The sequence below is a fragment of the Columba livia genome, chromosome 22 (assembly GCF_036013475.1).
Source record: "Columba livia isolate bColLiv1 breed racing homer chromosome 22, bColLiv1.pat.W.v2, whole genome shotgun sequence".
Lineage (NCBI taxonomy): Eukaryota > Metazoa > Chordata > Aves > Columbiformes > Columbidae > Columba > Columba livia.
In genome coordinates this window covers 2235165-2256250 of record NC_088623.1, presented here as the reverse complement: position 1 = coordinate 2256250, position 21086 = coordinate 2235165, and the positions used below count along the sequence as shown (strand labels likewise).

The 21086-nt window shown below is 54.1% G+C and overlaps 1 protein-coding gene and 1 long non-coding RNA gene across 2 annotated transcripts in view; both read left to right on the top strand.

The window, feature by feature from the left end:
- The first annotated feature begins 6920 nt into the window (after positions 1–6920).
- LOC135576036 (uncharacterized) lies at positions 6921–11329 on the top strand. Its single transcript, XR_010467573.1, has 3 exons — positions 6921–8918; positions 9443–9821; positions 10809–11329. It is a non-coding gene; the product is annotated as an uncharacterized LOC135576036 (long non-coding RNA).
- A 4810-nt stretch (positions 11330–16139) lies between these two features.
- PKP1 (plakophilin 1) overlaps positions 16140–21086 on the top strand; it is a 45116-nt gene continuing 40169 nt past the window's right edge. Inside the window, exon 1 of the mRNA XM_005505316.3 lies at positions 16140–16531. Within this exon, the coding sequence (XP_005505373.1) occupies positions 16330–16531 (202 nt within the window). The 5' untranslated portion in view covers positions 16140–16329. The remainder of the gene's footprint in view (positions 16532–21086) is intronic.

Genomic DNA, 21086 nt, shown 5'->3' with positions numbered 1-21086 from the left:
TGTGGCTGAAGTCCTCTAGAAGGGGACACTGCTGCGGTCCTGCCTCTGTGTGCACCCCAGAGTTTAATGGCAGTTTGGATGACGGTCATTTGGCTGCTGGCGGGAGGTGGAGTGGGGTGCTGGTGTCCTTGGGAAGCCTTTTGACGTGAAGATCATCCATGCATGTGGCAGCGAATCATCCTTCTGCACGGAAGGTCCGGCTGTCTCGGTGACTGTTCACGAGCAGCCCGTGGGGTTGAATTCAGGGTTCTTTCCCCTTTGGGAAGGAAAAGTCCTTTCCAGCTATAGGGGGTTCACAGCCCATCCTCCTGACAGGGCAAGATAGTGATGGATTGACCGTCTGCCGCCCTTGGAGCAGCGTCTGCCAACATCTGCACCCATCTCCTGGATGTGGCTGCTGCAGGAGGGGACCCGGTTGCCTCTGGAGGTGGCAGCGCTCACAGGGAGCTGAGCCTCTGGAGCAGCCTCTGTTCATGCTCCTCCCTGACTTGCTAACCGATCCCATCCCTTCATCTCCAGGGAGTGGTGCTGCAGGACCGCAGAGCCCTCCAGCTCTCCCCATGGACAATGCAGAGGGTTTTCCAGCCTGGGAGGCTCAGCAATTCCAGCTCCTCAGAGGCTTGGGACACTTTAGAGCCCAAACACCCTCCATGAGGCTTCGTTTAAGAGCTGCCATTGGTGTGTCTAATCCCTGGCTAGAGGGATGATGAGATCAAAACATCCTTCCTGGATGGTGAGATGAGAACAGGCGTAGCTCTGTGCTCAAGGGTGGCCTGGCAGCCTCTCCCCCAAACCTTTGAGTGTTGTGCTTTTCCATAGGTTCCTGTAGCCTGGACCCAAACATCATCATCTCCGCTTCTAAACCCTGTCCCCCCCTTTGCTCCTGTGCAGGGTCAGTGCAGCTGGTCCAGAGATGCTGCTGGAGCTCCCAGGGGAGGTGAGAAAAGCGCAAACACCACACACAGAGGGGTTCACAGGCTGCAGAGGTAGGAATTCCACTTAAATTTGGGAAGAAACTTCTTCTCAGTGAGGGTGTCAGAGCCTGGCCCAGGCTGCCCAGGGGGGTTGTGGAGTCTCCTTCTCTGCAGACATTCCAACCCGCCTGGACACCTTCCTGTGTAACCTCATCTGGGTGTTCCTGCTCCATGGGGGGATTGCACTGGATGAGCTTTCCAGGGCCCTTCCAACCCCTGACACTCTGGGATTCTGTGACTCTGTGAATTCAGCCTGCATCGGAGGGCACAGCCGTGTTCCCCTGTCCTACTGTGTCCCCTCTGTGCCCTGCTCAGCTCTGGCTGCATGGCTGGAGGATGGAGAGACCTGGGAGTGGAGCGTGGGTGCACACAAGCTGCTCTGGTTTGCATGAACCCCTTGGTCACCAGCCCAGGGCAGCATCATGAGGTGGGGCAGGATGGGGTTGTGCCTTCACTTAAATCCAGCTTAGTGTCTTGCTTGAGGTGGGAGAACTAGAGGCCGAACTGCCCTGGTCTGCTTTCAGTCTCCCATAGAATCACAGAGTCACGTTGGTTGGAAGAGACCCTCAAGCTCATTGAGTCCAACTCTTCCCACACCCCTGGCACTGCCCCATGTCCCTGAGAACCTCATCTCCGTCTGTTCAACCCTCCAGGGATGGTGACTCCAGCACTGCCCTGGACAGCCTGTTCCAGTGGCTAGAGCCTAGATCTGAGGCTCCATGGCTCCCCTCCTTTCCTCAGTCTTGGGTAAGATTTATTCTTGGGACAGCACCTCACCCACATCAGAGGGATGAACTCGACACTGGCCGTAGCATTGGCCACTTCTGAAGGTTGTAGTCCCAACTTCAGAGCATCCTATAGCAGCTACAGCAGGACAGTGGCCAGGGAAGGATGCTTTGTGCTGGAGGATGCTGGTTTGGGTAGTGGCCCCTCCTGGGCAGGATGAATGGGAACCCAATGGGATTTGAGTTGCTCCGTGGCTTCCTGCAGGCACCTACTCTGCAGGGTCAGCTTTGCTTCATTTGTTCAAGGGAAGTAAAAGGAACTTGATCTGTTCCTCCACCATGTCTGTCGGGGGAGGACAGACATGGGGCTAGATGGAAGACAAGATGGACGCACTGACTCTGTTGGTCCTGGATCTGCGCTAGTTGCCCCTTCCCTTCCTGGAGTACTGGGGTTCTCCATGTGCAGGGATGATGCTCCAAGGGGGGAAGCTCCACTTCTAGCAGGTTCCCCGTCCTTATGCTTTGACCTCATGGGTTCAGGATGCTGTGGACACGTGGGTACCTTCCCCATGTCTTCCTGGCCGTGGAGTTCCCTTGCGTGCTCTGTCAGCACCTTTTAAGCTGTAATCTCTTGTCCGCATTATCACGGGCAGTTGTTGGTGAGTTAGAGGGGAACAGGCACTGAGAGCTGGTATTGTCTGGGCTAGTCACCCCCAAATGCTTTAGGACGCCCAGCTGAAACTCTGCTGCAACTGGCCATGCAAAAGAAGTAAAACTGGCCAAGTGTGGAGTATTTCTAAATGCTCTGCAGCCTGTGTCAGCAGTGATTCAGCATCTGACGGGAGGCCGGCAGCTGCCCATCTCAGCTGAACCTCTTGTCTGCTGTCGGCAGCCGGTGCAGAGCTGCAGCTCGCAGGGCACTGCCCGGCCACACTGACTGGGACGCTGGTCACGACAGTGTCCTCCACGGCAGCTTCTGTCCATAGGCAGCTCTACCGGGCAGCACGTCGAGACACACAAGTTTCTCAATTCAATGGACCTGTCAGTAATATTGGCAATGCAAAGGTCTCAACCAGACCATAATTTCCTGCCTAATCTGACTTCTGGGTCTGGTACTGTGAAAGACCAAGCGAACACCCTGCAGCAAGGATGCTGCGAGCCGCTTGCTGTTGGAGTCAAGCGAGGTGAACGCAGCACAGACAGGATCTCCGTCTGTGTTATGGTCTGTGGGCCGTAGGTGTGTGATTGAACCAAGCGTTGCTGCATCTGAGGGAGCTCACTGTTATCCAAGGAGTTTTAGTTGAAGCCAGGACACATCAGGCAGCACCAGTTCAGTAAAACGTGATGCTGTGTGCTCGGTTACTCTCACAGCAGCCTCGGGAGGCACGTGGGTTCATGGAAAAGATCCCGGTAAGCCACAAAGAGCTGGGGTGTTTGTAAAAAGATAAGGAAATCAGTTGAATGTCTGTGCAGCTCATCTGCTTTTCCTGCTGTAAAAGGGGAATTTCAAGGCCTCCAGTTTGCTCTTTTCTGCCCAGCCCTGGCTGGGTGTCTGCCCCATGGGCTGGGGTCCTCCAAGGGGTCAGACCTACCTGAGAACTCAACCAAAAAGGACCATGCTAGAATGAAACTTGAGTAAAATTACCCAGAGTAGCAAACCATAATGTGCTTGTACTGACTGAGGCTTGTTTCCCTCAGCCTTGCTGATGACACCGGCTCCTCCTCACCCTCTGCAGGCACAACCTTCTCCAGCAGATGCAGATTTGCATGTCAGACCCAGAGGCATTGACCTATGAAGTTCTGTTACCCTGCGGACGACATTTCCTCCTATTTATTCCTGTGCAAGCAAAGCTGCTCTCTGACATTTTACGAACCACTGGTCTGGGCAATGCCATTCCCTGCTGGTGAGGGGCTGGAGCACAAGTGTGATGGAGTGGGTGAGGGAGCTGGGGGGTTCAGCTGGAGAACAGGAGCTGAGGGGAGACCTTCTGATCTCTGAACTGCCTGAAAGGAGCTTGGAGCCAGGGGGGTCGGGCTCTGCTCCCCAGGAACAAGCGCCAGGAGCAGAGGAAACGGCCTCAAGTTGCGCCAGGGGAGGTTGAGGTTGGATCTGGGGAACAATTTCTTCCCCAAAGGGCTGTGGGGCATTGGAACAGGCTGCCCAGGGCAGTGCTGGAGTCACCATCCCTGGAGGGCTGGACAGACGGACATGAGGTTCTCAGAAAATGGGGCAGTGTCAGGGGTTGGGGAACAGTTGGACTTGATCTTGAGGGTCTTTTCCAACCAAAATGATTCTGTGATTCTAGGGTGGCCTCAGAATAACTGGAGTTTCTAGAGGTGTTGGCTTGTGCAGCATTTCATTTTCTGTGCCTACAGCTCTGCCTTTCTCCCCTACCCTGTCCATGCACGACCACCTGTGTTCTTCAAGTCCTCTTTGCTGGGACAACGTCTGTCCCCCGCGTTTCTTGCTGCTGCTGCTTTTGCCGCTGGGCCAGCCTAAGCGCCATGCAGGCACAACCGGAATTTTCTGCCCTCTTTCCCCCCATTCCTCACCCTCGTACCCCAGCTCCTTTGCTGGCAGCAGCAGCCGCCCCGGCTTTCCACATCTCTGATGCAAGGCTGGCATTGGGCTGGGGCTGGTTTGCCTCCTCCAGCGACTGCCGCCCGCCTTGCCGCTGCCTGCACCCGCCTCTTGGCTCTTCTGCCTTGGTGTGGCACGTAGTGGCCTTTGTTCTCTCCCGTTGCATGGCGAGCAAGATGAAGCATAATTTATAGCTAACTTGGAACACAGTTTTGGCAGAGCAAAGCACGCCAAAAGATGTGGCAATGCCCGGGGAGCTGCGCTCATACTGCTTATCAAATGATGCTTGAAAGGCTCGGTAATGCAAGAGGAGGGTTGGGTTGCTCAATTCTAGCCGAGGATAAACTGCCTCTATTACAGGGACACGTGTTTGGGAGCAAGGAGCTGAGAGCTGGCTTTTGAAAACTTGTCCGGCGAGGCAAATCACGGCTTCGGGAGCTGTGGTCCAAAGGGCAGCAGGAGCGTGTGTGTATTACGGGCTGAAGCGTAGAAGGCTCCATCTGAATATGAGGAAAAACTTCTTTACTTTGAGGGTGCCAGAGCCTGGCCCAGGCTGCCCAGAGTGGGTGCGGAGTCTCCTTCTCTGAGACATTCAAACCTCCTGGACCCACCTGTGTGATCTGCTCTGTGACCCTGCGTGAGCAGGGCTGGGCTGGGGATCTACAGAGCTCCTGCAACCCAACCAGCCTGGGGTTCTGTGATTCTCTGTGTGTGTGTGAGCCCTGGCAGTCCCTTGGCCACCTGTGTCCTGGTGCACCCAGCACAGCACGGCCAGCCGGGCAGGGAGGGGATTGTCCCGCTCTGCTCTGCGCTGGGGCGGCCTCACCTGCAGCATTCACTGTGTGCAGGGCTGGGACACAGGAGAAAAGGAGATAAAGCTACTGGAGTGTCCAGAGGAGGCTGCGAAGTTGGTGAAGGTTTGGAGGGGAAGCCGGATGAGCAGCGGCTGCAGTCCCTGGGTTTGTTCAGCTGGAGCAGAGCAGACTGAGGGCAGAGCTCATGGGCTGCAGGTTCCTCAGCAGGAGCAGGAGGGGCAGGCTGAGCTCTGTGACAGTGACAGACCCAGGGAATGGCAGAAGATGTGCCAGGGAGGGTCAGTGGGACATGAGGAAAAGGTTCTTCACCCAGAGGTGCTGGACACTGAACAGGCTCCCCAGGGAGGTGTCACGGCCCCAACCTGACAGTGTTCAAAAAGAGACTGGACACCATCCTCAGACACACGGGGTGACCTGTGGGGTGTCCTGTGCAGGGACGGGAGCTGGACTCCATGGTCCTGGTGGGTCCCTTACAGCTCAGGACATTCTTTGAATGGCAGGATTGGATGTTGTAGGGTGGGAAGGCAGCTCTGAAAGTCAACTGGTCCTTCCCCTGCTCCAGTGCAGGACACTGTGTCCAACCCTGTGTCTGTCTTCTCCTTAAAGTCCAGTGCTGTAGGCTCCATGTGTTACTGGGGTACGAGGTTCTTGCCCCAAATCACCACCAGCTTCTTTCTTTTGCCCTCGATACCCTTTTTTCAGTCTGCTGGTCCAAGAAATACCACCCCCATAACCATCCCCAGCAGCCGGGGCAGCTCAGAGTTTGGGTGCAGCCTCCTGTTGCTCCACAGTTCCAGCACCTCTCTTGGGGCTCTTGAGATTTTTGGATTGCTGGGATTGCTGTCAGGGGCCTTAGAGAAATCTGGACCACTCATGGATTGTCTGCTGGTGGTTTATGTCTGTCTGTGTCCCGTGATGGAGACACATGATGTCTAGGTACATGTGCTGCCAAGGAGGGGGTCCAGTCCTCCATGGTCTTCTCACTCTTCAGCTTTGAGTTATTCCGTCCAGCCCTCTGCCAGACAAAGCCTGGATTTCACTCTATAAAAACCCCACCGCACCACTGCCTTCCAATTATTTCTGACATTTGAGCCCCTCTGAGAATGATAATTATGTCACAGGCCACCACATGGGGCTGAAGAACACGATCCATGGATGCAACCTGCTCTGAAGAGGGATGTCTCACACTACCTGCCTCAGGACCAGGGATCTGGCTTTGTCCCTCTTGCATTAGCTGTGATGACGCTGCCAATGTCACGGAGCAGGGAAGACCCTCGGGACATCCCTGGGCTGGACAAGAGTCCCTTTGGCCAACGCTTTTGCATCCTGGCCATGGGGACAGGAGTTTTTTTAGTGCCCAAAGCCGACAAAGTGTCCTAGTTGCAAATTCACCCTATTTTCCTTCCCCCGGCTGGTGTAAATGCTTTGAATGCCATGTGCTGTGCCAAGGACAAGCAGTTTCCCTTCTGAAGGAGGTTCCTCTCCTTAAAAAGCTCCTTCTGGGCTATAGGAAGGTGCCTGTTCCACTCCTGTCCAATGTCCACGAGGGCAGGATATTTCCAGGCAATGAGGCCTCAAGTAGAACATGACATAGAGCAGTCTAGAAAACATGTGTTAAAACCCATTTGTGCACAGAAGGCTCTTAATTTTATTTTATTTTGCCAAATCAACTGAGATTGGAGGTTAACAATTATTCAGGGCAGCTGCTACTTAACAACTACTGGAACATCCTTTCTGGTTTTCTAGATCAAACATTTGTATAAGATTTCAGGCTGGTTTTATTGCAAAAGGAAGACGAGGCACTTTGATCTACAGAACAAGGTAAGAGTCCTTAATGATCTAATTTTAATGAAATTATATGTGTTTCAACCTCAGCGGTTACCGTGTCTTTAAAGAACAGAGAAATCGCTTTCTGGTGTCACAGAAGGGATGAACCTACTCTGCAATCTTGGCACCTTCACACCGCAGATCATCAGCCTCGTTAGCTGGGTTTTAGCTGCCAGATCACTCATTCCTTCCCTTTCCCAAGGATGTTTGCAGCCCCCCAGATGTTATGAATGACACTGGAGTTAAAAATTACTGGATTTTGCCAGTTTGCTTGCACAGTAATCAACCCTCATCTGTGGACTGAAGCTCCCTGTAGGTCCATTAAGTTCTTCCTTTGTCAGGGAACACACGCAGTGTGTATGGGGAGGTTGGAGGAGATGGTGCCTTCACCCTGGAGAAGAAGAGGTGACCCAGCAGCCTTTGTCCACCACAGCAGGAAGGACCAGGTCCTTCTCTAAGGTCCCCTGAGAAAAGACAAGTGACACTTGAAGAAGCTGCATCAGGGACAATTTCAACTGTACCTGAGGATAAAGCTTTTTACCACGAGAGCCGTGCAGCCATGGAATGGGATCTTGTACTGAAGATATTCGGAACTCAGTTGGGCAAGGACTGGGCCAAGCAGAGCTGGCATTGCAGTGAGCTCTACTTTGAACATGGTTTTGGACTTGGAACCTCTCAAAGTCATTTCCAACCTCAATGTTTCAATGGCTTTCCCCTAGTGAGGGGCTCTGACGTATGTGGGATAGTTTATTGCCTCCTACAGAAGACGTGTAAAAGGGAGATGGCCCTTGACAATGATACATCTCGCTTGGGCTTCAGCAGCCAAGCAAATGGTAGGACGAGCTGGTGCAAAAACCTCAGCCTGCCTTCTCTGCACCGGGGCATGTCGTGTGTGGGACAGTCCTGCACGGATGGCTTGGTTCATGTTTTCCATCATAAAACAGATGGGTGTGTGCTGTCCTCCAGCAGCATGGCAAGAGGTGAGGGATGCACCCTGGAGGACCAACCTCCTCTTGTCTTCCTTTATTTTGTGTCACAGCCAAGACATCAGACACCAACTCAGTGCCGAGCGCTGTTTCTACCCCCCAAATCCACTTGGGATTTGTCAGCCAGTGTCACCAAGTCCCTCCGTGGTGCCTGGGGCTGGATGTGGAGCGGGAGCCTGGCCAAGCAGCTGGGAGGTGGAATAAATTGCACCTTAAAGTGAGACCGAGGGGAGGGGAGCTCCTCCTCTGCCCCAAGCTCCTCGGGGTGGTATCGGAGCCAGGTCGAGCTGCCCTGGTGCTGGGGTGGCCGCGTTTCTTCCCCGGTGCACAGTGTCACAGGGAGGGAAGCTGGACGGCCAACGCCGTCTTTCCCAGAGCGGCCCAGATTCCCCCTGCACGTATAGATACAACTGCGAAAATTCAGCCCGGCGTTGAGCGTATTTCCAATAGAGAGGGGACGTTGCAAGAAGAAGCCTGGCGAAAGGCACTTGGAAGCTGCGCAAGGGTCAGCACCGAGTGGACAGGTACGACTTGGGTGGTTGAGCATCCTCTTGGATGTTGGGGAAGCTCCTTGCCTCATTGTGAGCACTGTTACCTGGAGGTCGTTCCCATGCCCGGCCATAAATTAACTTGGAAAATCTGTTTCCCCTGTTCAGTCTGAAGGTGAATGTGTGAATACTTGTCCATCTTGAAAAACCCAACTCAAGATGAACTCTTCCTGAAAAGCAGACACGAGTGAAACAGATAACACCTGCATGATAACACGTGCAGATTAGCCTCAAATATTATCTCTAATCACTTGTGTTAGATTTCACTATTAAAACAAACAATATCCTTAAAAATGTTAGTAGTGTGACTCATATAAATCTATTGATTGGTTCATAGTGATTTTTATTTAACAGGGTTTCATAACTTATTTGAATAAGAGAATGAGCTTCCAGGTTATCTGGTTCAGCCTTTATGATTGGGATCATTATCATCATTCACGTCCCACCCACAGTGGATACCAAGTGAGTAAATAACATCCTCTGAAGGCTCCTTCTGCCCCATGCTTGATGTTCATGTGCCTTTTTCATCCTCCCATCCCATTCTTTCTCCCTGTGCTTCACCCTGACACCACAGGACCTTGGGATGGGGTGGGAGGAAGGATGGGTCCCCATGGGTCAGCACCGCTCCACATGTCTCCCACCAGGTGATTATCCCTAGCATGGAGCTGAGATGTTCAACCACAGTCCATGGCTTCCTGGTGGGAGCCTGGTGCCACTCATTTGGTCTTGGGAGTAACTTGCAAGTCTGTGTTAAGGTTCAGATTGGATATTAGGGAAAACTTCTTCTCAGAAAGGGTTGTGAAGCACTGGAACAGGCTGCCCAGGGCAGTGGTGGAGTCACCATCCCTGGAGGGGTTGAACAGACATGGAGATGAGGTTCTCAGGACATGGGGCAGTGCCAGGGGTGGGGGAACAGTTGGACTCCATGATCTTGAGGGTCTCTTCCAACCAAAATGATTCTATGATTCTATGATTCTCTTCTCTAGCATCTTCTCCTCCCCAACCCTGCATGTAGGTGGAGGAAGGTCTCCATCAGCATGGTCTGATGCATCTCACACCAGGGAGGAATCCGGGTGCTGTGCAGACATTGGAGTCTTTCCAAGTACAGAACTTCAAGGAAGATGTGGGGGCAATGCCCTCCAGGAGATGCTTTTCCAAAGGAGGGGCTGAACATGGCTTCAACGTGATGAAGGACGTCGTCACCCACCATGGATCCTGGCGGGCAGCAGTGCCGAGTGCTGCTGGTGTCAGACACCGATGGCATTAATGCTGCGGGATACTGCATGCACAGGGTCAGCCCAACGTTTTAACCTGGAGAGGACCCACCTACATTGGCAGTTGCAGAGGAACCCTCCTGGAGTTCAGGTAGGTAAGAGGCCAGGCCTGAAGGACAGGTAGTGAGATGGCATCACCGCACACTGGTAATCTCAATGCTTGGGCAGCTCTGGTCCTCCCTGTGAGAGGACAATCATGCTAATGTCAAATCTTGGTGCTTAAGCTGGGATGAAAATCAAATGGGACTCCCTGTCGCTGGGTGCTGGGAGAAATAAAACCCTGTCTGAAATGGTCCTCAGGTGGGAAGCGAAAAGGCTCCGTTGACATGGTTTAGTGACAGCGTTGCGTTGACGGTTGGACTCGATGGTCTTGAGGCTCTTTTCCAACCAAAACGTTTCTATGATTCTGTGATTCTATGATGCCGGGAGCATCTGCTCCTCCCCACAGAGCACACGGTGATGGGGCGATGGCCGTGCCAGCCGTGCTGTGGGCACACGTACACACGTAAGCCAGTGGAGCAGTCAGCGTTCGCCGTGACGTGGCTGACGGCCCACGCGGTGCCCGCGGCCTCCTCCGCTCCCAGTCGCACACCGTGTTCCCCGTCTGTCCCAGGGGACCGTGGCGTGATCACCTCCCTCCCTCTCCCCCTCCCCTCACCAGCAGCTGCTGCAACAAGTCGGGTCACACTGGGATATGTTGCTAAATCTTTACATAAGCTGGTCCGTGAGGTTTCCTCCCCCACCAGCCGTGCGGGGGATTTCACAATGCCATGGAATCAAGGGCATCCTCGCACCATTTAGACTCTCACTCCCTTTCTAAATTTTGTCCTGTCACCTCTGTCCCTTTCACGGTGGGAACGAGCTCTCCCTTCCCTGCAGCATTTCTGAGCTGGCCCAGGTTGCAATGGGCACAGGGAGGTGAGGAGTCCACCTGGTTGCGGTGTCTGTCCACGTCCTCTTCTCCACCTGGGTCCCCAGCTGCGGGAGACCAGTCACATCTCTCTGGTTGTAGTCACGTCCCTGGGCTGTGCCTTATGGCGGGCATGGGCTCAAGTCCTCTCCTTGGCTTTTTGCACAGTACAATCATGTTCTCCTGGGCCTGGCAGCAAGAGCTCTGGAGATGGAGCCCCACAGCCCTGCCTTCTCTCCAACCGCTCCTGGAAGCAGCAGATGCACCTGGCAGGACCTGACTTGACTGCAGTTACAGGGCACCACCCAGGTAACACTCATGCACCCCACAGGGCCTTTGAAACACGCTGAAGTTATCTCTGGGGTTTTTTTTCACGCAGTGTGGGCTCTTCTCACCCGTCTGAGTGTGGCTAATCCAACCCCAGCCATCCTCAAGCGCTGCCTCCTCCCACTGGACTTCCCAGACAAGGGGTGGTGTGGAGAGGGGGGCTCTTCAACCCATTAAACATCTAGAGGTAGGAGTGGCACTGGTCAGGTCCTCAGGTGCTCCTCAAGACCTAGAGAAATGGAGCAGGTAGATGAAGCTAGGGAGAAGGTGTCGGCCACAGAGGGCTGTCAGGGCATGGTCAAGCAGGATTTGCTGTCACTTGGCAGCCTGTAGTGGGAACACAACCTTGCTGGGGGTCTGACGTGTCCCCACAGGCAGCCACGAGACCCCAGCCCTGAGTGCTGATGTGGTGAGCAGTAACACGACACAGACACATAGACCAACCTCCCGTGCTTATCTCAACAGCATTGCCCACTTTCAATGGAAGCCTCTTCCAGCAGCGCAGGTAATTTGTCCCCAAGAACAGGCTGCAACATCACCAAAGGTGCCATGAGGACAGGGTGTCCCTCATTACACCCGTTCCCTCGCATGTGTCCTGTCCTGCCACTGAGGTGCACCATGCCAGTCCTTGGGAGAGCGGCCGTCCTGGAGATCCTGAGCTGGGATCTCCACACAGCCTCCTGGGACTCGCTCTGCAGGAGCTGGTTATCCCAGACTCAAGATTTGCCCTTGTCCTGCAAGGAGGGGCTTTGCCAGCAGGACCCTGCGTGATGAGTCGTGGTGGGAAGCACCCTGCTGAGCATCTTCACAAGCATGAGTGAAGACACAACCGTGGGCTGAGCTGACCCTGAGTGGGACATTGCCCTGGCAGACAGTACCGGGTAGAGATGGCAGGACATCAGCAGCCCTTTGACCTACTTTGCAGAGGCTCCTTAAGTGAGATAGGCACACAAGGAGATGAAAACTGGGTGGACTGGCCAACCTGACAGCCTTCCCCTGGAGAGGAACTCTTCTCCTTCCTCCTCCATCACCACCCTCCCCTCGCAGGGCACCTCCCTGATTCCTGCCCTTCCCTGGCAGCTGCATGGCCACTCCTGGTGCCTCATTCCAGAGTGACCTGCTGACCAAGCCATGTCCCTCTATCTGCTGACAAGCCTGACCTGTAAGCAGTTCAGGGTTGTGATGTTGCTCATCAAAGGTGGGACCTGCGATGTGACTGTTTGACCGGGAATGTCCAAGTGTAGGGAAGGAACAACCAGTATCTTCAACCTTGATAGCGCTGAGCCTGGACCTTCTGCCAGGCACCTGCAAGTTCCTCCACAGGGTGGTCTCCAGCCCACAGGTGTCCTGCCCAACTCTGGGTCCCACTGTGTGTGTTACATGTTCCATCTTCCACAAACGGGGCAGCAAAACAGAGAAGTAGGAACCTGAATCCATGGAGGTCCAGCTGGCAAGGGCAAGGGCTTGACTTGCTCTCCAGGCCCACGATGGTCAGGAATGGAGCGCGGGACACACAAGGAAAGGCTGGGAGAGCTGGGTTAGTTCAGGCTGGAGAAGGGAAGGTTTGGAGGGATCTCATGGCTCTCTGCTGCTCATTAACTGGAGGAGGCAGAGAAGATGGAGCCAGATCTCCTGAGGTGCACGGGGAGAGGAAGAGAGGCAACGGGAACAAGCTGGGTCGTGGCAAGTTCCTCTTAGATACCTGGGAACAAGATCACCACAAGGGTAGGCAAATACTGCGAGAGAGTCCAGAGAGGCTGTGGGATCTCCATCAGACCCCAACAGGACAAGGTCTGGAGCAACTGGGTTCTGATCTGGTTCAGCAAAGCTGGCCCTGCCTTGGGCAGAGGGTCAGTCCCTTCCTATTTAAATTATTCTGTATTTCTCTTAGGACATGTTTCAACAATGCATTAACTTTGTTCCCAGGTACTCTATCTCCATCACACAAGGCTTCCATCTTGCTGCACGTAACCTTGCAGCTGCTCTACGTGAACCGTCCTTCCTTTCCATGGAGAAATCAGGGGTTTCCTTCTTTTTGTCACATAAACTCCCACCCACAACGAGACATCTCCAGGGCTTGGGTAAGTCTACCTGCTTTGCCAAGGGCCAGCCCGTGATCTGCCCAGCTCTGTCACTGTCTCATCCTCCCACAGCACCACCCCAAAACCATCTCAGTGCCACACGTGTGCAAGAAACAGAGGGAAGGTTTTACTCAGGAACAGCCTGTCCTTGTGTCTCAGCAGGTTTCTGCCTGGCTTTCCTCACCTTGACAGCTCCGTGCTCACTTCCAACTGAGCCCTGGTCACCCTGTTAGATCCGAGCTCTCCATCTGCCCCGTTTCTCTGGTGCTTTCTGGTCCTACAGAAGAAAGAAAGGCTTTCATGAGAGGGAGAGTGAAGCTACGGCTTTGCTAATCCTGTTGTCCCCCTGGACAAACCTTGCCAGGCTCTGGGAAGTCTCAGTTGTGCTGGGGCAAGGCTGAGTCACCGCTCAGAAAATGGCATTATCCAGCACCCTCACCTCTGTCCCTCCCAGCGACCACCCGCCCTCAGGAAGAAACAACTCGAGCTGCTTAAAAAAGTCCACAGCAGGACTCTGTCACTAATTTTGGGGGCCAGCTGTTTTCTCCCAGCAGATTTTGCAGTGATCTCTAGACACTTCCAGCTCAGGAGCGCCCGACAAGTTTGAACAGCAAACCCTGCGCTGGGAGCCGCGTTGGGCCAGCGAGCCCTTTGATTGCGATCAGCCCGTTGGCAGGAATCCCAGGAACTCGTACAAAAATGCTTTGAAGAGGCCAGATGCACAAGGCGTGTCCCGCTGTGGGGCGCGGAGCGGTGATTCACGGCATCGCCATGCGGGGCTCGCCGCGCGCTCACGCAGCCGCCGCACCGCGGCAAGGGCCCCGCTCTCCCTCAAATCACCCTTTGCGAGTTGACTTGGTTTTGCTTTCTAACCTCAAGCCTTTCGCCGGTCGTCCCCTCGCTCGGCAAGGGGTTTGTTTCCCTTCCAGCCATTCCCGCTGCCGCCCGCCCGCTCCAGACAGAGAGGCAGACAGGGAATTTGCTCCAGGCGCTGGTAGGTGCAAGCTCTGCCGCTGCGCCGGTGCCGCGCTGGGCTGGCGGGGATGACACTCGCCGCGCTCTGCTAAGTAAGCACCCGTGATTCAGAGCAGGAACAGCACTTTGCATAGGGGTGCAATAAACTCCTTTCTTTAAGTACCTTTAGCTCTTTTAGAGATGGGTTTGGAGTCTGTTGCAGAAACCTGGGAGATTCCCTCCCTTGGGCTAGACCGTGCAAACCCGCCTGAAGAAACTATTGTTTCTTGAAAGCTTCTGTAAGCTCCATGTCCCCAGCGCCGCAGCCCAGCTCAGCATTTTGGGTGAGTTATGAAACAGGGCAGATGCCAGAGCGCAGCATTTGTATTATCCGCCAGCAAATGACGGGATGTGATAAACACTTGGCTCTCCCGTGCGGGACAGAGTGAGGGCTGTTCCTCGCCGGGGGGGGAAATGACATTACAGGTTTGCAAGAGCTGGGCACTTTGTTGTGCAGAAGCCATCCGACGCTGACAGCCTGTCATTGATTTGCGAAAACATCGCTTGGCATCGATAACAAGCTTTCAGGAGAAACAAGTAGGACAGAAGAAAACAACACCCAGGTATTGCTTTGCTGTTCCCTACCTGGACTGGAAGACTTATCCCCAGCAGCAGAAAATCCTCCTCCATCTCACTGGGCCACCCAGGCTTGGGCAGCACTGACTCCTCTGGCCTTGCTGGGCCATGGTCTGAATGTCCAGGCTGATTGAGCAGAGGTGTCGGGAAACCTGGCAAAAGGGGACCAGAGGTAATTAATTACCTTCTGGTTGCTCTAGGCCTCTGTCTCATTGCCAAAGTTTGGGTTTCTGCTGTTGGAGTTCACTGGAGGAGCCTCCTGGAGCATCAGAAGAGGAAGGTGCACAATGTTCATCATCCCAGGAGCACGCCCTGTGTTTTCTGATACCGCTCTTGCTCTTATGAAATCAAATAAAGGTGCTTCCAAGGAGAGACCCAGCATCCACGAGCTGAAAGCATGCTTGGAACTGATGATTCCTACCAGAGAGAAACCCCACAAGTCCTCTCCGCTACAGCACCCTCCTCCTGGCTCTGTGCTGCTGTTGGCACCCAGGACCTGCTCCCAGGGAGCTGCTGCCCTGGACATCCGCCACTTGGTTATCCCCCTGATGGGTTTTGTGCCTCTTCTCCTGTATCAGCCTCCCATTGCTTGGCAGGAGCTTTGCCAGCGCTTGCTGTGACCTGAAACTGGTCACACCAGCATTGAGCTGTTCGGTTCTCTGCAAACGAGTCCCTGCAGTGTGGCTTGGCAGAGAGAAAGTTCTCTGCTCAAAGTCATAAACTGACATGTCATTTCTTGTACAGCCATTTTATCTTCCATTCCTCTTGCTAAAAGCCCTATTTTAATCCGTGCTACCCAAGTTACTTGCAATGATTGCCCCAGTTCTTTGCCTGGTGACTGCCCCTGTTTCTTAGTGGAGGAGAGCCAGGGTGTAGGACTGCCCCTGCAAATAGTGTCACCCCCTTTGGGAAGGGGTATCCCCCCCATGAGCCCAGCAGAACCCTCCTTAGCCCCCACTCCTGCAGTCCTGGGTTTGCAGCCTGTGCAGCCAGAGCAAGGTTTTGCAAATGGGGAGGGGGACACATTGATCTGGGAGCATCTCCACAGGACCCGCACCATGGGCGGTGTTGCTACTCTGACCCATGCGTGTGCGATGATGCCTCCTGCTAACAGGGCCGTCCTCAGGCTCCTAGCGCTGAGACACCATTTTGATCCAGTTTAGATTAAGGGAAATAATAAAATACAAGACAAGCAGGTTGCGTGGAAGATCCTCCAGCTGCCAAAGAGCACCGTTTCCTACCCAGATCCACCAAGCCCCACCCATGAGCCCTCCATGGCGAAGGAAATGGTGATGTCCATCCCCAGCCCCTTGTTCCTCCCGCTTCCCACCGGGACCCGCGTGCTCCCCTCGACCCGTCCGTTCGGGTGCAGGCTGGGGGCGGCAGATTTGGGGCGAGGGCCGCGGGGAGCCCTGTGCCCCGCAGCGCTGGCGCGGGGGCTGTGGAGCTGCGGCGGCAGCACGTGGGTGTGTGCAGGCAGGGCTGTATATCCAGTCTGGCAGAGGGTGTGCCTGCTCACACGCCGGGGAGCCGAGCCGGGAGCAGGAGCCCTGAGACACCCTCGGCCGGGGGACGTATGGCAAGGAGGGATTCGGGAGATTAACCCCAGCACCAGACGCCTTTGCTGTTGCCCCGTGTCGCGCGCGGTCAGGTGAAGCGCAGCCCCCTCGCCCCCCGCTCTGCTCGCAGCCATGCTTCACTCTCCGCTGAAAACGGCCCTGGCCTATGAGTGTTTCCAAGATCAGGCCAGCTCCACGCTGGCTCTGCCCTCGGACCACAAGCTGAAAACTAAGGGCACGGGCAAACAGCGCGTCCAGGAGCAAGTGATGATGACGGTGAAGCGGCAGAAGCAAAAGTCATCTGTGTCGTCGAGTGTGGGCCACTCCAACCGAGGTAAAATCCCACCGCGCTCTAGACAGCAAAGGGGTCCCCTCTGGGGACTGAGCAGATGCTGTGGGGTCATTTTGTGGGGTTTTGGTTGTGGGGGACAGATTGGTTTGTGTATCTCCTGGGTTATCCCGGGCAGGGGATGCTGAGTTTTCTTGCACTGGATGGAAGAGTTAGGACAAGACGTGGAGCTGGATGCATCGACTCCCTGGTGGAGCTGATCTCCCCACACTGCTCCACATCCCTGAGGCTCTCGGACATTTCAGTGTGGCGCTGTTAGCCATTTGATCCGTGGCTCTAAAGCTGGAGTAGCTGCCTAACCTTTGCAAATCCTTCCTCTGCAAGTGCCCCCGTGGCTGGAATCCTCCAGCAGCCCCGTCCCCTCCTGGGGTGGCCCAAGCTCACGGCGTTGCTGCTCCAAGCCAGGGCTCGGTTGCCTACCAAGCGTTGCGCAGATGGCGAGCGGGCAGCTCTGCCTGCGTATAGAACACACACCTGAGCTCAGGATTTGCCTCTGAAGCTCCCAGTGTGCCCTCCATTTGCAGGTTGAGAGCTGTGGGAGGCTCCGAGTCACCCCAGTGTGTTAGGAAGGAGATGAGTTAGGAGGGGAGATGCCCTTTTCTTACTTGCCTTGCTTCAGCGGGGATGCTTCGCAGCCCCTTCCATTTTGCAGGTGGGTACAAAGCGGCTGTAGGGATCTGTGCAGCTGGTCCAACCCATGCACTGAGTCTGTGCCATAGAAAAGAAGATCAGCTGAGTCCCGGAGTGAGATCAAGGCTTGGCAAATGTTTTTCTTTTTTGTCCTGTGTCTGGAGAAAGCTGATTTGGAGGTAAACCCCAGCTTTCCCCAGCCAGGAGCTGCAAACCCACAGGGCTGTGACAGCCACAGTACAAAACCTCCCAGCTCTCGGAGGCACTTTGCGAGCAGCTGCAGCGAGCTCAGTGGCCTGGCTGAGCTCACCGGGAAGGGGAAAGCCCAAGGTTTTGGGGAGGGGGCGTGCTGGGGCTGAGACTGAACCGTTCGGTCGCGTCTGGTGCAAGCAACATGCAGGGAGGTGTTTGCTGGCAAGCTGGGACAGTCTCTGCTGCCTCTTGGGGATTACGTTTCGCCCAGCAGCTTTTCCACGCTGTATCATGAGGCTCAATCCAGCACTGAAGTGTCAGGGTCCAGACACACGGTTTGGGCTCATTGACCAAGAGAAGCCGGGTGGCACTTGGCTGCGGGGTGAAGGTTGGAGGTGGAACTCCCATAGGAGCCATCCTGGCCGTTGACATTGCAGTTGCTGCGAAGGAAGGAGCAGAGGAGCTTCGTGGTGGCTGTCGTGTGTGCAGTGACCTGTGATGGGCACGGCCAGGAACAAATCTCTGCTTTCTCTGTTTTTTTGCATGTTTGTGGACACAGACTCTAAGGGATGGTTTGGGGATGGAGCAAGGAGAGCTTTCTTCTGCCGCCAAAATGGAAGGCAATGGGAGATGCAAATCTTGTATTTCAGGAGGGTTTATTGCTTAAGGTGTCACAGTGCAAAACTGGACAGAATAAAATACGAAGTAGGACGAGAGGCAGAGAGATGTCCCTCAGTGCTGCCCACGGGCAGGACGGCCGGGAGGCAGAGGGGGTTTTCTGCTTGGAGAGGATCCCAGGTGAAACCTCTGGGCAAAGCAAATTCCCGAGCTGCCCGTCTCGGCTCGACAAGCGGCAGCTCAACCCCTCCTCCAGCCGCTCTGGGATGGGAACTGCGGGGAAATGGGCAGCTCTGGTTTCTGTGTCCCAGGGAAGCTGAGTCACATCCAGCTCCCAGGAGCTGCCTCCAAACACGGGGCTGAGGCCGCCCCGTTCCCACCATGGGGAGCTTGGCCGGCAGGGAGCTCCAGCTGGCAGGTTCACCATGGTGGCTGCTCCCCCCGTGCGCTTCTGGAGGGAATCCCAGATGGGCAAGAAATTGCTGCTCATTCTTGGGCTTTTCCCCTGGGCTGGAGCCTGAGAGGATCAGGTTAAGCTTTCAAGGTGGAATGTTGCATTGATTTTTAGTCCTAGTGGTCCAAAGGCTTGCTGAGCAGACCTGATGAGAAGCATTAATGTTTCCTACAAACAGGCTGTCAGGCGTAGACATCCACCTGTTTGAATGTTCCTAAATCCCCCCATGATTTCTCAAAGGCAGCACAAGCTGGAGAATCCACAAAACCCCCTGATAAACGTTTGAGTGCTTTGTTTCCTTTGCACCTGGACACTTTTCTGCATGTGTCTGTTGGTCCAGGTCCAGCTCCTGTTACTCATTTTGATCTGTGGTTTGGGCAGGAGCCGAAGCGCAGCTCAGAGCTTCCTCCAGCTTCAGAAATGCGTGTCCCTGTCTGCATAGGATGGGGAGCATGGACACGGACCCCTCTGGCACTTACCAGGGATGCGTATTGTTGTATCCAACAACTGGATTTTCTTTAGAGGGTCAACAGATGTTTCCTCAATGTCCTGCTAGCTGATGGATACATATAATTAGTTGGTTACATGGAGCCCAGCAGATCGAGGTGTTGTGGCCACTCTGAAGATCTGGTGTCACCCAGCACTTGCACAAGCCACCGCAGGGCAAAGTGATCCATCTGGGCTCCAACTGGTGCGCACTGGGTAGGGCAGTGAGCAGAAACCAGTTGCAAGCTGCACAATCCTGCACCCACAGTGGGGCCTTTTCTCAGCACAGCAGCTGCAGGCGTTTCCAAGGGTGGCTCCGTCATTCGGGTTTTGGGTCTGTGGAATCTTCTCTCCTTGGGTTTTGGGTCTTTGGAGTCTTCCCTAGGGCATATCTGCCCTTCTCTCCATGGTAACAGGTAACTGGATGGCTCCTTCTGAATCTGCGAGTAATGCACATTTCCAGGGACAATGCATTTCCATGGCATGGCATGGCAGGAGAAAAGGCCAGGCCAAGCTGAACCAGCTCCTCGTAGCCAACAGCTCCTGTCGGCAAAGAATGGTTTGGTCAGTGACTCGTTGCTGGTTGGTGGGACAGAGCAGGGAGCAGAGATCTGAGGAAACCCACCCGAGGAGCTTCGTGTCCAGCTGTTCTGTGGCTGAGCTGTGATTTAGAGATTTGCTATTCGGGCTGTGGGAAGAAATCCCACCTAGTTCTAATGGGATCCCACCTAGTTCTAATGGGATCCCACCTAGCTCTAATGGGATCCCACCTAGCTCTAATGACATCCCACCTAGCTCTAATGGGATCCCACCTAGCTCTAATGAGATCCCACCTAGCTCTAATGGTGGTCATTACTCTGATGTGAAGGAGAGATTCTAGAGTTAGTAAACCCTTTGAAGACTTTAACCTTCCCCCAGTGTGAGATGGTTCAGTGAAAGCTGTCTATTCTTCCACAGACCTTCGATTATTGGGATCGAAAAAACCACCCAAACCTTAGTTCCTAGGCCAGAACACAGAAGTGAAGTTGGGTCATTCCTTCAAGAACCTCAACCTCTGGGATTCTACCAACACTTCTCTCCTGGGAGGCATCCAGGCTTTGCTTTGTGCCTCCCACAGGCCCTCTTCTCTTACTACGTTTTTCCTATGTTTAATCATCCTTATTGTTTTAAAGCCGTGCATAGTTGATTATTTAACCCGTCTAGCCTGCACTACCAGTGACTGGTTCTTGTCTTGCCTTTCCCTGCCACAGATTAATATTTATTAACGTGCATCCATTTCTACAATGCTCCCTGTTAGCTTTATGTGTCCGGCTGAAGCCTTTCACCGTCGTGCTTGAAAAATGGCACTTTTAATGAAATTCTTCTCCTTGCCATCACTCTCTCGGCTTCAAGGGGTGCAAAGTTGCCTTTGAAGAGAGTAAATAATTCATCAAGTGCATTGGGTTTGATGGGAGTCTGGGTTTGCTCTGCAACCATTGTCAGCAGCTGTAGAGAGGAGGATGAGGGTGAGGTGGGCAAGTTGTGGGGCTCACAGCAGTTAAGTGCATGATCTTGCAATCCATACTTCTTGTAGTTGAGTTTTTGCCCTTGTGAACTGTCCCACTGAAGTGAAATGAGACTTTAGATGTGAAAGAAATGCCTTGGAGGAACAACAATTAGGGGATGGGCGTGAGGGGTCCCTGCGGTGACAGAGCCAGCACCTGAGCAGCCCCCGGGTGCTTTCTGCCCAACGCCATGGTCATTGCAGGCTGTGCTTCATCTGAGAGACCCTCATCCATGTTTTTCTGCCTCTGTCCCATCTATTATCTACTACTAACACTGTGGGTTTAATTTAATTGACTCTGTGTTTGTCCAAGTGCAAGAGGGCACTTCAGAGACCTAAAGAGCTGCTTGGGTGACAACAAATGGAACACAGACATATGGAGATAACAAGAAAAAAGCACCAGGGTGGCATCTCCCACAAAGAGCATTTACACCCCGTGCCAAAATGCTTTGTTTTGCTTGCTTTTTTTCCAGGAAATAGTCTGCTTTTATTCCAGATTCTCAGGATCTGTGACCAGTTTTACGGTCTTTACCCTTGAGGTGGTTGAAAAGAGGAATATCCTTCCTCTCCCCGAGGGTGGGAATGCACCTCTAGGCTGGCTCTCCAGTTGAAACACA